The sequence below is a fragment of the Berghia stephanieae genome, chromosome 1 (assembly GCF_034508935.2).
Source record: "Berghia stephanieae isolate SIO BIC M18660-M18661 chromosome 1, UCSD_Bste_1.3, whole genome shotgun sequence".
NCBI lineage: Eukaryota > Metazoa > Mollusca > Gastropoda > Nudibranchia > Aeolidiidae > Berghia > Berghia stephanieae.
This window is the reverse complement of record NC_088360.1, coordinates 18,038,602-18,053,622: the sequence shown is the minus strand read 5'-3', so window position 1 is coordinate 18,053,622 and position 15,021 is coordinate 18,038,602. Positions and strand designations below refer to the sequence as shown.

At 34.3% G+C, this 15,021-nt stretch overlaps 1 protein-coding gene across 1 annotated transcript; it reads right to left on the bottom strand.

The window, feature by feature from the left end:
- Nucleotides 1-355: 355 nt before the first annotated feature.
- LOC144969366 (uncharacterized) lies at nt 356-12,435 on the bottom strand. Its single transcript, XM_078908478.1, has 12 exons — nt 12,328-12,435; nt 11,588-11,713; nt 10,768-11,084; nt 10,156-10,312; nt 8,275-8,334; nt 7,354-7,397; nt 5,528-5,611; nt 3,794-3,854; nt 3,007-3,049; nt 2,271-2,389; nt 1,328-1,489; nt 356-802 (listed from the first exon to the last, which is right to left on the bottom strand). Exons 2-12 carry the CDS (start codon nt 11,702-11,704, stop codon nt 461-463), a joined length of 1,506 nt encoding a protein of 501 aa, XP_078764604.1. The 5' UTR covers nt 11,705-11,713; nt 12,328-12,435; the 3' UTR covers nt 356-460.
- Nucleotides 12,436-15,021: the final 2,586 nt, after the last annotated feature.

Here is a 15,021-nt window from a genome sequence, read left to right as displayed (position 1 = left end):
GTTGATTGGAAATTAAATCCAAGTCATAGTCACCAGGAAATTGAAACAAAGCTTGTCTGCATATGTGCCAATACTGGGGGGGGGGGGGGGGGGGGGGGGAGGTGTGTCTCCGGAATGACAGAGTTTGAGGACCTCCGCAGGTCTTGCTAATCACTTCCTTATTTCCATATTCATGCTTAACTCGAGAGAGTTAACAAACTTGACACAAACCAAACTCTCAACTGATGAAAACTTTTGAGAATAAGTATGACAACAGTATCAGAAAGAAAAGTAAACAGGTAAGCAGATAAAAATGATGTGATTAAATAAAAAAAATAAACAATGATCATAAGAAGAACCATATGCAAAATCAAGATTTTTTCTTTCATTTTGTTTTATTATTTCATTATATGTATATATATATAACAAAAATCAAAGAGTTCAACATGTACATGAAGCTAACTTATCCCTCCCATTCAAATTATGTGGCTTTCTTCAACTTCTTCTTAGCCTTTTTCTCTTTTTTCTTATCTTTAGGCTTTTTAACTTTTTTACCTGCTAGTTTAGGATTGTCCGCTTTAAGCTTCTTCATATCAGCAGAAATATCGCCGAATATCGACGCCAGTCCATCCGGCTTCTGAGAGCTCTGCTTCTTCTTTTTCATTTTATTCACCCTTCTTTCTTTCCGAGCTTCAAAAATATCACGGAACGACTTGGTCGTTTTGCTGTTGGTCGGGGCAAAATTTGTTTTACGTTTCTCTGGACGAGGATCTGATCTACTGTAAAAATCTTTGGCTTTGCCCTGAAAACCAGTGGGTTTACTGTAAAAACAGTTAAGGAAAGTTCAGTTCATAAATTAAACATGTAATAATAGATCATCATCATCATTCTAATTCTAAGATATTAAAAAAATTCCATGTAAGTGTTGAAAGATGCAAGCGAAGGTTTTTGAGTGAAGTAAGTTTTGGATATTGATGTTCAGTAAAGTAAATACTACGCTAAAAGAGTAAAAAGTATTAAACAAGAACGAATATAACAGCCTACAAAAAAAAAAAAAAAAAAGAACAAAATACTCAACACACTTAACTGAACCTGTTTATTTGTTCTGTCTGAAGAAGGATTTTGAGCCCAAAGTGTTGCATGTTAAGTAGTTTGTTTAAATTTCAAACCATTCAGCCATAGTGACCATCAGACAATGGAGTGTAAATGTATCAATAGTATGCTACCATTCGAATAATTTGGCAAGAGAGAAATGATCTGTTTCTGAAAATTCGTTTCAATATAAAAATTTCCTATCCAATGACAAATTAAAAAAATAATGCTATAGCAAATCAAGCACAAAGGATATCATTGTCTTGTTCTTCATCATTCTTGGGTTAGTTTTTGTTGTTCTGGGATTGTCCTCTGTCTTTTTTAACTTTGCCTTGCTGCTACATCTCATTACTCTGAGCTTCCTCTCCTGAAATTCCAGGTCATTCAGTTTTTGGGCTAAAACAACCCCGTCTCTGGACTGGAAAAAAGAGATCGAAACTTGTAGCACATTAAATGTATCTTTAGAAGTCAATAAGAGATAGGGGGTCATTAACCCCCCCCCCTCCCCTTAAAAAAAAACAAAACAAAAACTCCCAACAAAAACGATTGGATGAAACATGAAATGTCTTGGTCATTTGCAAGCTAACACGTGTCTTATTATTAGTGATCCACAAAACCCTCATCGTAAATTTCCAATGATTAACATCACCATCATTTTAATTATCATCATCATTTTTATTGTTCTTGATTGAAATTTTTTTTTGGAAATATATATTAGAAAATTAAATGAACCAAGGATATCAATGAAATGTTTGAAAGTTAAAAAGACAGAAAAAATATCTAAGAAGATTCCTTTAAAAATGAAATCCTATTCCTTTGTGCACATGCTTGAACGGATATTGATTTTCTCCTTTTTTATAATTTTTGAAGGGAGAGGAGGAGAGATGAAGTCGCAATAATAGCAAAATCAATGCTAAATTTCACAATGCATATATTTTCCTTTCTACCCGAGGAAGTTTAAAATGAAATAGCTGTGATAATTCTAACACCATTACATTAAAAAAAAAATTATCATCACTCAAATTAAGCTACACGCTGCAAACAGAAAATGACTGTCAAATAATGTAAAATGTCTAGTAGTAAAAAGCTTGTTGGCAACCATTGGTGTTAAAAAAACAACCAAACCCGAACAGCTGTATTTATATATTGTTTGTTATACACTCCCGCTTTAATGGAGTTAGATAAAAATAATAACTCACATCAAACTGTATGTAAGCAATTCCTTTTCCGAGACTCGTCTGTCTGTCTCTGATTACTCTAACATTAATGATCTCTCCACAGTCCTCAAAATGGGATCTCAGATCTTCCTCAGTGACAGCTGGAGATAAATAAAAATTAGATTTTACCAGCAAACATCTTAAGAATTTATCATCAAATGTCTTCAATAGTATAGTTATGGAGAAAAAACCCCCCCAACAAAACAACACCCCTCCCCCCTTCAGTGAAAATAAATAAATAAAACAAAAAACAAACACCCAAGACAACTTTTGATGTGGCCAAATTATAACACACCCCGAAATGTAATCCAGCGGCGAAATATAGGGGGAAAATGGCAAATGATTGTCTGTGGCCCTACCAATTAAAAAAATAACAAAACAGTAAGCTGAAGTAATACCCCCCCCCCCCCCCCCCAAGAAAAACCCAACTTATTCTTAAGCATAATCTGCCATTCAGCAAATCAATATATACTGAATGGATGCAAAGAAGACCCCATCCCCTGTCAAAAAAAAAAAAAAAGATAAACAAACTATCGACAAATAACTGACTTTACCAGATTCAAAAGCTTCAATATGAGAGTTAAGTCCTCCAGCAGTTGAAATATTGGAATTGAGATTCCCAAAAGTGACATATAAACTTCAAGACGAATTTCTATTATTTGAGAAAAACTTTATAATCTATTTATATCTATATTTTATAGAAGTGAGGAAAACTTACTGAATGGCAGATTTCCAACAAAGATAGATTTTCTCTTGTCATGCTGGGAGATAAAAAGAAGTACAGTTAAATTGATTACATCAAAATTCAAGGAACTTGGTTTGACCAGTTAACTGCCGTACCCTGTAAAGACGGGATTTTAAAAATTTGGCCAGAAAACTCACGAAGTTCCTGATTTGAGAGTTTTTGCCTCAAGAAAAAAATCAAAACATGAATACTGTAGTTTTCTAACAAAACTAAACTGCCTCTCTAACGATATCATGAAGCTAAAGATTACACTTTGCCCTGGAGCAATGACTCGATAACGATTCTGGCATTGAATTGTTTAACAGTTTCAACTCAATCAATCCCATAACATTAAAGACCAGTGAGTCAGTTTTAAAATTTGAAAAAGTAGCTGTTTAAATTTCTAAATAGTAAATACTTTTTCGCACTTGTGTATTGTCGAAATATTGAAATTTTGTTAACAATGACAAAGAGAAATAGTTGACAACATCTAAAATTCTTCATCTATCATTCTCCATGGTTTAACCCTATTTGAAAACTGATTGTTTCCACTGTAAATAAAGTTTAAAATGAAGCTTCGTCTTATTCAAAATAGACATGTAACCAAATTATACAATTCAGCTTGAGAAAACCATGAGATGAATAAACAAATGAACAAATTTATTAAAAACAAAAAAAAAAAACCCATAAAAATGGGAGGAGACAATTAAAACGTTGAATAAAAGCTAAGTGCTAGTAAAATATTTAACAAAAGGATATAGATAAAATTCGGAATTTAAACCTGGTTTTGATTTGAAGCTAAATCCACCCTCAGGTGATGGCCATCCAAAAAATGTCCATTTCTGTAAAGAGAATGATAAATCAAGTAAACAATTAATAAATAAACCCCCCAGAAAATACAAACAAACAAAACAACTGTGTAACTGTTGTTTGCAGCAGTAGAGGTGCTCTCCTGACCTAAAATCCAGTAAATTCATTTCATTTCTCCACTCTGGGCACTGGACATTTTCTGTTCAAAATTTGTGTTATTGAATAACTTGAAGATGGATGAGAGTTAGTTAGAGAAAGAAAGAAAAGAAGGTTGAGATTTTGAATGTATCAATATTTTCCTTTTTCCTTTAAGACTGAAACTTGACTAGGTCTGTTCTTATTTTTGTCCAGCAATCCATGAATATTTCCCCACCTCTTTTTCTGACTTACTAATCCGATCACTCCCTTAAATTCAGAGCCTGTCGTGGAGAGTTGACAATAGTGTCATGAACAATCCCTATTTCAATTTTAAAATTAAGTATCAGTATCTCTTTAAAAAGGTTCTGATAAAAAGCCTTCCCCCTTCTCTCTTTCTCCCCATAACTTATATCTCCATATTGCAACTGCAAATATGTAAAGATTGTCAAAATTATCTTAATTCAAGTGATAAATAAAAATTATGAGAGCCAAAGTAAATTCAAAATAATGGGAGAGCACTTATGGCTCCAAACTATGGAACAGAAAGAAAAAAAGCGACATAATATAGCTCAGGCCACTTTCAGGAGATGTAATTTTTAAAAAGGGGAGGCAAAAGAAAAAGACAAGCTTCTAAGCTTTTACTATATTAAAGTTAAACCAATCTTAACACTCATTTCACCCTTTTGTGAACTTTCCTTTTTTCATTATTCTTTTTTAAGACATCATTCCGTTTTCCCTTTGCTTCTCTTTTATTTTTAAAAATAATTTTGTACACAGCTTTAAGTGTGTTTTCGCAACTGCATGTTGCCATCTTAAAAAAAAATAATTTCATCTTTAATTTGCAATTTGGAGTATTACTGCAGATAATGAAAAAAACTATTGTTTGATATTCCACTGAAAAAAACTCAACAAAAGCCATAACTAATTATTAAACAGAGCCCTGTTGGTGACAAATTGGTGACAACTGAAGTCTTAATGGTTTAAAAACTCGTCACTTTGGTGAGATATCTGAGGTTATTTATTTCAGAGCACTAATTTTGTTTTTAATCATAACGCTATTGGATAAATTAGCTTTATTGAATGCAGGTGTTGTCTACCACTATCAAGGAGTGATGAAAAAAAAAACTGTTACATACATGATATTAAGAAAAGTGTATTTGAAATATAATAATGCCAGACAAAACAAGAAAGAAAAAAGGCTGATTTTAACCTTTTTTGTCTTTCTTGTTTTGTTTGGCACCTTCTCATACACACTTTGTCAGAACTTTATTTTATACCAGCGCCTGGTCCTTAATTTGTCATATATCATATTGCTTATTTCCAGTGTTAACAAAGTGTTAATTTGATTCACAATATAACACAGACTTACACGATATAACACAGACTTACACGATATAACACAGACTTACACGATATAACACAGACTTACACGATATAACACAGACTTACACGATATAACACAGACTTACACGATATAACACAGACTTACACAATATAACACAGACTTACACAATAACACAGACTTACACAATATAACACAGACTTACACAATATAACACAGACTTACTTTCCCAAAGCTTTTGCTGCGGACTCCTCTTCTTTGTACACAACAAAGCAAACATAACTGCTGGCCTTTTCGTGGAATTCTTTTCTGTGGTAAGTATGAAAAATATAGTAAAATGAGTCTTCACTGATTTTCATTATGATCAGACTGACATCTTTATTTGAGAGCTCGGAAAGTTTATATGATAGAACATTTCATTTCATCTGTATCATCTTTATTTGAGGTCCTGGAAAGTTTATATGATAGAACATTTCATTTCATCTGTATCATCTTTATTTGAGAGATCGGAAAGTTTATATGATAGAACATTTCATTTCATCTGTATCATCTTTATTTGAGGGCCTGGAAAGTTTATATGATAGAACATTTCATTTCATCTGTATCATCTTTATTTGAGAGCTCGGAAAGTTTATATGATAGAACATTTCATTTCATCTGTATCATCTTTATTTGAGGGCCTGGAAAGTTTATACGATAGAACATTTCATTTCATCTGTATCATCTTTATTTGAGGGCCTGGAAAGTTTATACGATAGAACATTTCATTTCATCTGTATCATCTTTATTTGAGAGCTCGGAAAGTTTATATGATAGAACATTTCATTTAATCTGTATCATCTTTATTTGAGGGCCTGGAAAGTTTATATGATAGAACATTTCATTTCATCTGTATCATCTTTATTTGAGAGCTCGGAAAGTTTATATGATAGAACATTTCATTTCATCTGTATCATCTTTATTTGAGGGCCTGGAAAGTTTATACGATAGAACATTTCATTTCATCTGTATCATCTTTATTTGAGGGCCTGGAAAGTTTATACGATAGAACATTTCATTTCATCTGTATCATCTTTATTTGAGAGCTCGGAAAGTTTATATGATAGAACATTTCATTTCATCTATATCATCTTTATTTGAGAGCTCGGAAAGTTTATATGATAGAACATTTCTTTTCACCTGTATCATCTTTATTTGAGAGCTCGGAAAGTTTATATGATAGAACATTTCATTTTATCTGTATCATCATTATTTGAGAGCTGGAAAGTTTATATGATAGAACATTTCATATCATTTCATCTGTATCAATCAAAGCTTGAGTCAAGTCTTGTTTCTGCACCCACTTTCTATTCAGCAGGTTGTTGAATCTATTGGACCTGGCAGTAAGAACTGTGTGATAGACTGACTATCAATCTATCTGAGGGGTAGCAATTTCTATGGTCCATTTTAGGCTGACAAAACCAAATAAACTCTAGATATGGGACTGTGTGGAATTACAGGAAATTCTATTAATAATTGAAAAAATGTATAAATATAGAGATAAACTGTAAGGCCATTTGTAAATCTCTTTAAAAGAAGGTCAATCAAGCGTTCATATTAATCGAGGCTTGATCTGGTGCAAGATCGATAAAATTTTATCTGCTGTCGGTTTGGGTGAGGTCAAAAGGGTTGCTCTCTTCTTCATATTTATAACCAATATCGTGTCAATAATCATGAATTATTACAAAAACTTGCATTAATTACAGCAAGGTCAATAACTAGAGGTGAAACAAAGCACTAAAGATGTTTAATGAAGTTAGTACCGGTTAAAACTTCTACAGAGATCATTTAAGTATTCAAGAGCAGATGTGATCAGAGTCACTTTTCATTTAAGATTAAAATATTAAGATTTCAGTTTAAATTGATAGCAGTATTATTGAAACTTATCTATCAGATATAGCAATTAGGGGGAAAACAAATTGCTCAAGTTGTATCTTGAAAAAAATATTGTCTCAAATCTAGATTAAAATGACTTCATTCTAAATAAACATCAATGATTAAATGTAACTTACTTAATTATGACCGCTCTCTTTGGCAATTCTAATTTAGCTGTTGGCTGAAACAAAAAAGAGTGATGTGATTAATGCAAAAACCAAAGCTTTGAAAAAATACATGAGATCAAACATATAAAAAACAAATAAACTAGGCAGCACTTGCAGTGTAAGAACCAACTCATTTTTAGTTTCCGTTTACATGTATCTTTTTTTTTTTTTCAAATTTCATTCATGTAGGGAAATCACCAACCCAAAAGACTTTTATCCTACCTAACTATTTGAGAGTCTATAATTTAGGACACTGCAAGTATGAAATGACTTCCTGTCGGGTCATCCATGATCTTTCTTGTGTAATACTTGGAAATCAGGGGCCTGGTACAAACAAGACTTGCAATGTTCAATGTGGACAAATGTGTGATAGTCTTTTATAAAGCAGTCCTTCTCTCAATTTCATTAGTTAGATATACACATGCAATTTTATTGTAAGCTTTGATAGACCTGTCTGAAAATAACAGCTTCAAAAAAAGAAAAAAAATACCAAACACAAAACATTTTGGGCTCAAAACCCATAAACTTTCAGTGTTTGGTATTCTGTTCTTTTTTTAAGCTGTTATATTCAGTTTTGTTTACTACTTTTTACAGTCCACAGCTTCTAGCAGCTAAGTATCACTTTGATGTACCTGTCTGTTGACCAAAATTCATTCAGACCGTTCACATTGAATTGTTCACATAACTCTACACAATAATGTTGCTTTCTTATGTATTTGGTGAAAAATAGCAGAATATTATATATATATATATATATTATATATATTAGAACAGAGGGCTTATTTAGTTGTAATAATTCTGTAACAAATAGAGTGGCTGGCCATTAAGCCAAGTGGACTATGACTATGACATGATGGACCATGGATGGATGGTGACTACGATTCTACTTACACCACAACGGAAGCGAATACTTTCAATAGAGCCATAATCTTTGAATAAGCTTCTAATCACCTGAAAATAAAATAGCAAGGAAAAAAAATTGTCACTAACTCATCATGGACAGCTTTTACAAAAAATTTCAAATTAAACAAATTTTAAAAAATAACCAAAACTTGGCACTGTCTTAATGCTAAGTCCTTAATTTGACCTTGGTCTTGGAAATCGCCAAAGTTAATGGCTATAAAGATTCATCTCAATCTATGTTAATTTCCATAATACAGTAGTACAGTGGAACCTCCCGATAACGACATGATACGGGACCGAGTTTTTATGTCGTTATCCGAAGGTGTTGTTATTTAGAGGTTTCCAAACTGGCGGACAAAGTGGGCGTGGTAAGGCCCGCGGGACCAGTTTTTATTAACATTGACAAAACAAACAAAACATTGTAGTGTATTCCTCTTAGAGGGTTCTTGTGTGTGTGTCTGGACTGAGTACACTGGTAGTGTGCTCCTGGAATCTACATTCTGTTCCCTATTTAAACCATTCCCCTTTGTCTTACTTTTTCTTATGCCATTTCAATTGTAAATCTAGAATGTTTTTACTATCCAGTTTTCTTCCTTTTTACTGGCGCTGATATGACATAGATGTGTCACAAGCGCTGTAAAACCCTTTAAAACAAACCAAAACAGGTAATTTGGACGCTGCTAGTTAGATAAAATTCCTCCTCCCACAAAAACACTACTACTACTACTGCTACTACTACTGCTACTACTACTACTACTACTACTACTACTAAAACTACTACTACTACCACCACCACATAATATCACATTTTCCAAGATTTTGTGTTTACTTGCTTACACTAACATTTATACCTTGGTTTTTATTAATGCATATCAGCCAAGATTCATCAAAAAAAGTTGCGTTCTCATTGGTTCAAGCAGGAATCGTTTTTATAAACTTTGAGTACTCATACTCGGTATTTTTAGTATCAGATATCTACGAAAACTGCCGAAAATCGCCAAATGATGTCGTTATTCGGAGGTTTTATCAAAAAGTACGTCGTTATTTGGAGGTTTTTTACTGATCTTAAATAGAAAAAAAATCGGGACCAGGGGTCAATGTCGTTATCAGGAGGTTGTCGTTATTCAGAGGTGTCGTAATCGGGATGTTCCACTGTATAATAATTCAAATAGAGGAGTGCTTGTTTGTAAAACCCTTTATTTCTCTGTAAATTCTTCAGGTTCTCCAAAAATAAACCCATACCAGTCACTAATGTTACTAGACACATAATATAGAGTTATCTTCCTTCTTTAAAGAAAATAAAATACAATTGTAAGCCTTGAATAATAAAAAACAACAGTGATTTCTTTAGCATTTCAAATTATATTTTTACCTAAAAGTTATAAATCTTTACTGAATTTATTTATTTGTCAATTTAATTAGCATTCTTTAAATTATTTAATATATATAGTAATGCTGTACACTGTCTTCATATATTACATACTTTAATAAATAAAGAGATTTGAATGTGGTTTTACCGAAATTTTTTTTTTTTAAATTGAGAGTTTAGTAAGGTGTGGTTATTATTATTACTACCCCCACTGACTCAATACTACTACTACTACCAGTACTACCAGTACTACTACTACTACTACCAGTACTACTACTACCAGTACTACTATTACTATTACGACCAGTACTACTACTACTACTACTACTACTACTACTACTACTACTACTAATAATAATAATAATAAATAATAAATGATCAAATGGACAAATGTGTATGTCAGTGTCATGAACCGGCCTTTAAAAATTAGAACAGAATTAATTTTTTTTAAAAAAGCAATCTTTCCTAATGCATTACAAATAAATGTTGAAACCTCTCACTTTTTTATCAGCTGATAAGGGGCAATTTCCAACAAAAACAGTTCGTTTATCCGCAGTTTTATCACGTTTTCTTCTTGTAGGAGGCAAATCCTGTGGTTCATCGTCATCATCATCTTTCTTTAATCTTTTCTTTTCTTTCTTAGGTTTCTGTTCTTGGCTGAAAATTGATTTTAAGCAAAATTCAAGCAACATTTAATTCAATGTCGGAGAAAGATTAGAAAGATCTAACGACGTCTATTTATTCATTCATATTTTTGTTTGCTATTACTCTCATGAACAGTTAGTCATAGTAATATGCGGCATTATCTGACAATAAAGAAATTTTGAATTGGATTCAATTGCATTGCAATATAAAAAATAGAACCCTAAACTTCAAGTATTCGCCTTTTATGAAATTTTTTACTTAAATGCATTCCTAGTATGAAAACCAATAAAAATATAACAACACGATTTCCATTATAACTGTCCTCACTACTCATAGAGAAAATGCTGTATTTTATGAATTCCATCCATGATTCTGATCATAATTCATGTGTGAATGAACACCATATAGAAAACCCTTCCTCAAAGGCCATCACTGACCCCTTCCTTCAATAAATATAAAACGTATACCTCTTTTTAAGCAGTGACTCGTGGATGAAAGGGAATTTGCCAGGATTTTGTGATGCTTTTGTTGAACCAGATACTGAAGAATCTTTCTTTGTTTTATTAGACTTTTTGGAGGATTGGGCTTCATCAGATACAAGTGAATTTTTCTTCACTTTCTTTGACTTGGTTGCTGAGGCCGTTTGGTCTTCAAGTTTTCTTTTACTGCCTGCTTTCTTGCCATTTTTAATTGTTGTATTTGCAATCTCTTTGAGCGTATCTCCTATACCTTCATCTTTCTCCTGTTTCTTCAGCTTCTTCTGTTCTTTCTCATTTACTGGTTTCTGAAATGGGAGGAAAAATTACTGACAATAATTAGAAATGAAAAAGAAAGAACCCCCCCCCCCCCCCCGAAAAAAAAAATTATATTTAAAAAATATTACAGTGCTTGTAACACGCCAGACAATTTTGCATCACTCTCCTCCTCATTTTTCCTGATGACCAGACACATAGACAAAAAAACCCCCAAAATACTGTTGTGACTTAATTGCTGATTATAACTAAAAGTCAATTTTTATATTATATAAATTTCATATCCTATGCAACTAAGTTTGGATAAAAATAAATCTTTCATATTTGCCAGTTATTATACAGTCTACTGGTCACATGATTAAATTTGTTTCTGAACAAAATCGATCTATTAACTAGATTGAGCAATGAGCAATTCTTGTTTAAGATATAGAAGGACTGAAAATAAACATGTAGGTATTTTGAAAAATTAGGTCTGGATCTATCATTCACCCAGTATTTGCAAGATTAGTAAAAATAAAAAATAAAATGAACGTACCTTTGCTTTTACAGTTGGTTCTGTTTTTTTGCTGAAGAGATCATTTATCAATGAATTACTTGACTTTTTCTGTCCTCCAAATATGGAAGCTGTTATCAGACCTGGTTTATAATCCATGGCAGTAACCTATTCATAATAAAATACAGGAGAACAAACAAACAAACTTATGTTACAAGACTGTTTTTGATTAAATCCATTCTTAAACTATTCGCCTACAAACAACTGTTGTGAAAGTGAAGGTTTATCACCGTATTTTTGCAATAAATAAACGCATTTGAATTTGAGTAAAAATGATCATCACATTAGGAAGGGAGTGACTATCTGTCTCATAAATTGTTAGTCATGATATACTACCATAACACTAGACAACTTGCCAGCTGCTATAAACCCAACACCATGATATATATCTAGAAAAATTTCACACTAAATGACAGAGAGAGAGAGAGAGAGAGAGAGAGAGAGAGAGAGAGAGAGAGAGAGAGATAGAGAGAGATAGAGAGTATTAATAATAACACCTCTCCGTGACAATTACATTACTTCGTGGCAGTTAATTGTAAACAGTTGAAAAATTACCACGGCTCTGTGGCTGTGGTATCTCGACGATTTTGCTATCTGTCAGGTTCCATGTGTGGCAACAATACAGTACAAGACAAAGAATTTAGACCCTTCTTTGGGTTAAAGTGTGGTTATCAAATGTTGAAACAGTAATGCTTTAGTTACAAATCGCAGATCATACTCACAATGTTTTCTTGAAGTTCTAAAGATAAATGGAAATTAAAGGATGATTTTACATCTGAAGTCTTAAAAAGTACCAAAACAATCAATGTGTATTCATGGACGTCGCCATCTTTAAATTATGAGAAGGGATGTTACTCCGGATATAAACTTTCATTCAATTCGATTCAGTTCTCTCTCTTGTCGAACTGCTGAAGATCATCATCATCATCATCATCATCATCTCTCTCTGTCTCTCTCTCTCTTAAAAAAGTCATCATCATCATCACCATCATCATTATACCCCCCCCCTCTTCCCCCTCCTCCTTACCCATCATCATCATCATCATCATCATCATCACCATCATGATCAACATAAAAAACAGCGATCATTAACATCACCATCGCCGTCTTTCATAGTTTGTATTTGTTCCTTTTTCTTTTGTTAAGATATTTATTGATTTATTTATTTATTTATTTACTTATTTATTTATTTATAGGGAATGAGATTCGCGGAAGAGTAGCATCCCTTGATTGGACGTCACCTTGCAGAGAGAGCGTCAAAATAGTTTTGCGCATGTCATGTCATGTTAGTCATACTCTCCGATGGATCATATGACCTTGTCGCGGTCGGAGGGCTTGCGTGTCTCGATGATCGTAAGTGAGAGGCCAGACCAAGAATGATCTACAACGGTCAGCATCGTCAACAAGGAAGGAAGAAGGGAGGAAATCAACCGTCGAGTTCAGCTTCCCCTAGTCCACACCCTTGGGTGTGGGTGTTGTCCACGACGTGGGGGAGGGGTGAAAAGGGATTGACTCTCTACAGGACATCCTCCCGGATTCCCAACTTAGACCATCTGACCACGGGTAGATGGAGCTCGTCATCGGGGGACCGACATCCATCTAAGAGAAGGACACTCTGAGCAAAAACCTGGACAGATGGAGTTCGTAAACGGGGGACCGCAATCCATCTAAGAGAAGGACACTCCGAACAAAAACCCGGACAGATCGAGTTCGTTAACAGGGGACCGCAATCGATCTAGGAGAAGGACACTCTGAAGCAAAACCGCCACTGCCTTGTGGACAGACCTTGGATGGTCAAAGGCTAAGGAAGCAAATCCTGAAAAACAGCACGCCGAAGACAGAGCAGCGGGGCCGGAAGGCGCAAATATCTCAGGAAACTGGAAACTGCCACTGCATGCTTAAATCCCAATATGACACGTCACAATAATCAAATCCGATGTGGTGCGAAGCCCGTGGAATCCCGCCGGACGGGCCTAGTGCCGGGCCTCAATGGCCCACCCAAGCGATCTGGTGGTACCTTGACTTCATCTTGCGGAACCAGGGGAGGAGGATCAAGGTTACATGCGACTGGAACACCAAACACAATTAAAATCCTCCAATGGAATGCTGAGGGCGTTGCGAAGAAGAAAATAGCCCTTGAAAAGAGACTCAAAGAGCAGGACATCAAAATTGCCTGCATTCAAGAAACTCACCTCACGGACAACATGAGATTTGCGATCAGAGGGTACCAGGTAATAAGGCATGATAGAAAGGATCACAAAGGAGGCGTGATGACATTAGTAAAAAACGACTACCCCACCGCAGGCATAAAAATTGATACACAAGAGCAATCAGAAATACAGTAAATTAAAGTATGTATCGGAAAGAAAGAACTCCTGATTTTTAACTGCTATTGCCCACCAAACAAAGAGCTTCATTTAGACAAGATAAAAATCCAGGAAGAAAGATGTCTGGTACTAGGGGACTTTAACAGTCACTCTAAAAGCTGGGGATATGGAGATATGGACAAACGTGGTGAAACAGTAGAAAACTGGCAAATTGAAACAAAACTTCAACTATTGTATGATGATGAAGATGAGGACACATATTTCTCAAGAGCGTGGAAAACCACATCTACCCAGATCTTACGTTTGCCACAGATGATATAGCAAAGACGATAAATAGAACAGTACAGCCCCAACTGGGTGGTAGCGACCATAGGCCAATCATCACAAACCTCTATCATCAAAATGAAAACAAAACACAAACTATCCCAAGATGGAACTACAAAAGAGCAAAATGGGAAAGCTTTGAACAACTTACAGACAGCCACTGCAAAAACATAAACTGTAAAACCAAGAATGTCAACAAAAGTGCAAAAGAACTGACAAAGGCCATCCTAAAAGCAGCAAAAGAAAGTATCCCAAGGGGAGCAAGAAAAAATTATATACCACTCTGGACAGACGATCTTAATCAGTTAAGTAATGAAGTATCGGAAACAAGAGAAAAGGCTGAAGCAGACCCCTGTGATGACAATATTGCAGCATATAAAGAGGCAGAAGCTACCTTTAAAAAAGAAATGGCAACGACATCCAAAATGGCATGGAAAGAAAAAACGCATAGCCTTAACTTCGAAAAAGATGGAAATAAACTTTGGAAACTTATAAAAGCCCCAAATAGAGAACCGAATCACTACGCCCCTCCCGCTTTGGAAAAAGAAGGAGAACTTGTCAGTCCACAACAAGCTGCAGACCTATTCATGGAGCAGTTCAAAAAAATTAGTGACAACACAATAGAAAAAGAACTGAAGGAAAGGGTTAGAAAAGAATGCAGAAAACAAAAAAAGGAACTCAAGGAAGCCATAGATGAAGTAATGACAAAGAAGCTAACTATGGAAGAACTAGAAAGCTCTCTCAAAGTGTTGAAAACAAAGAAAT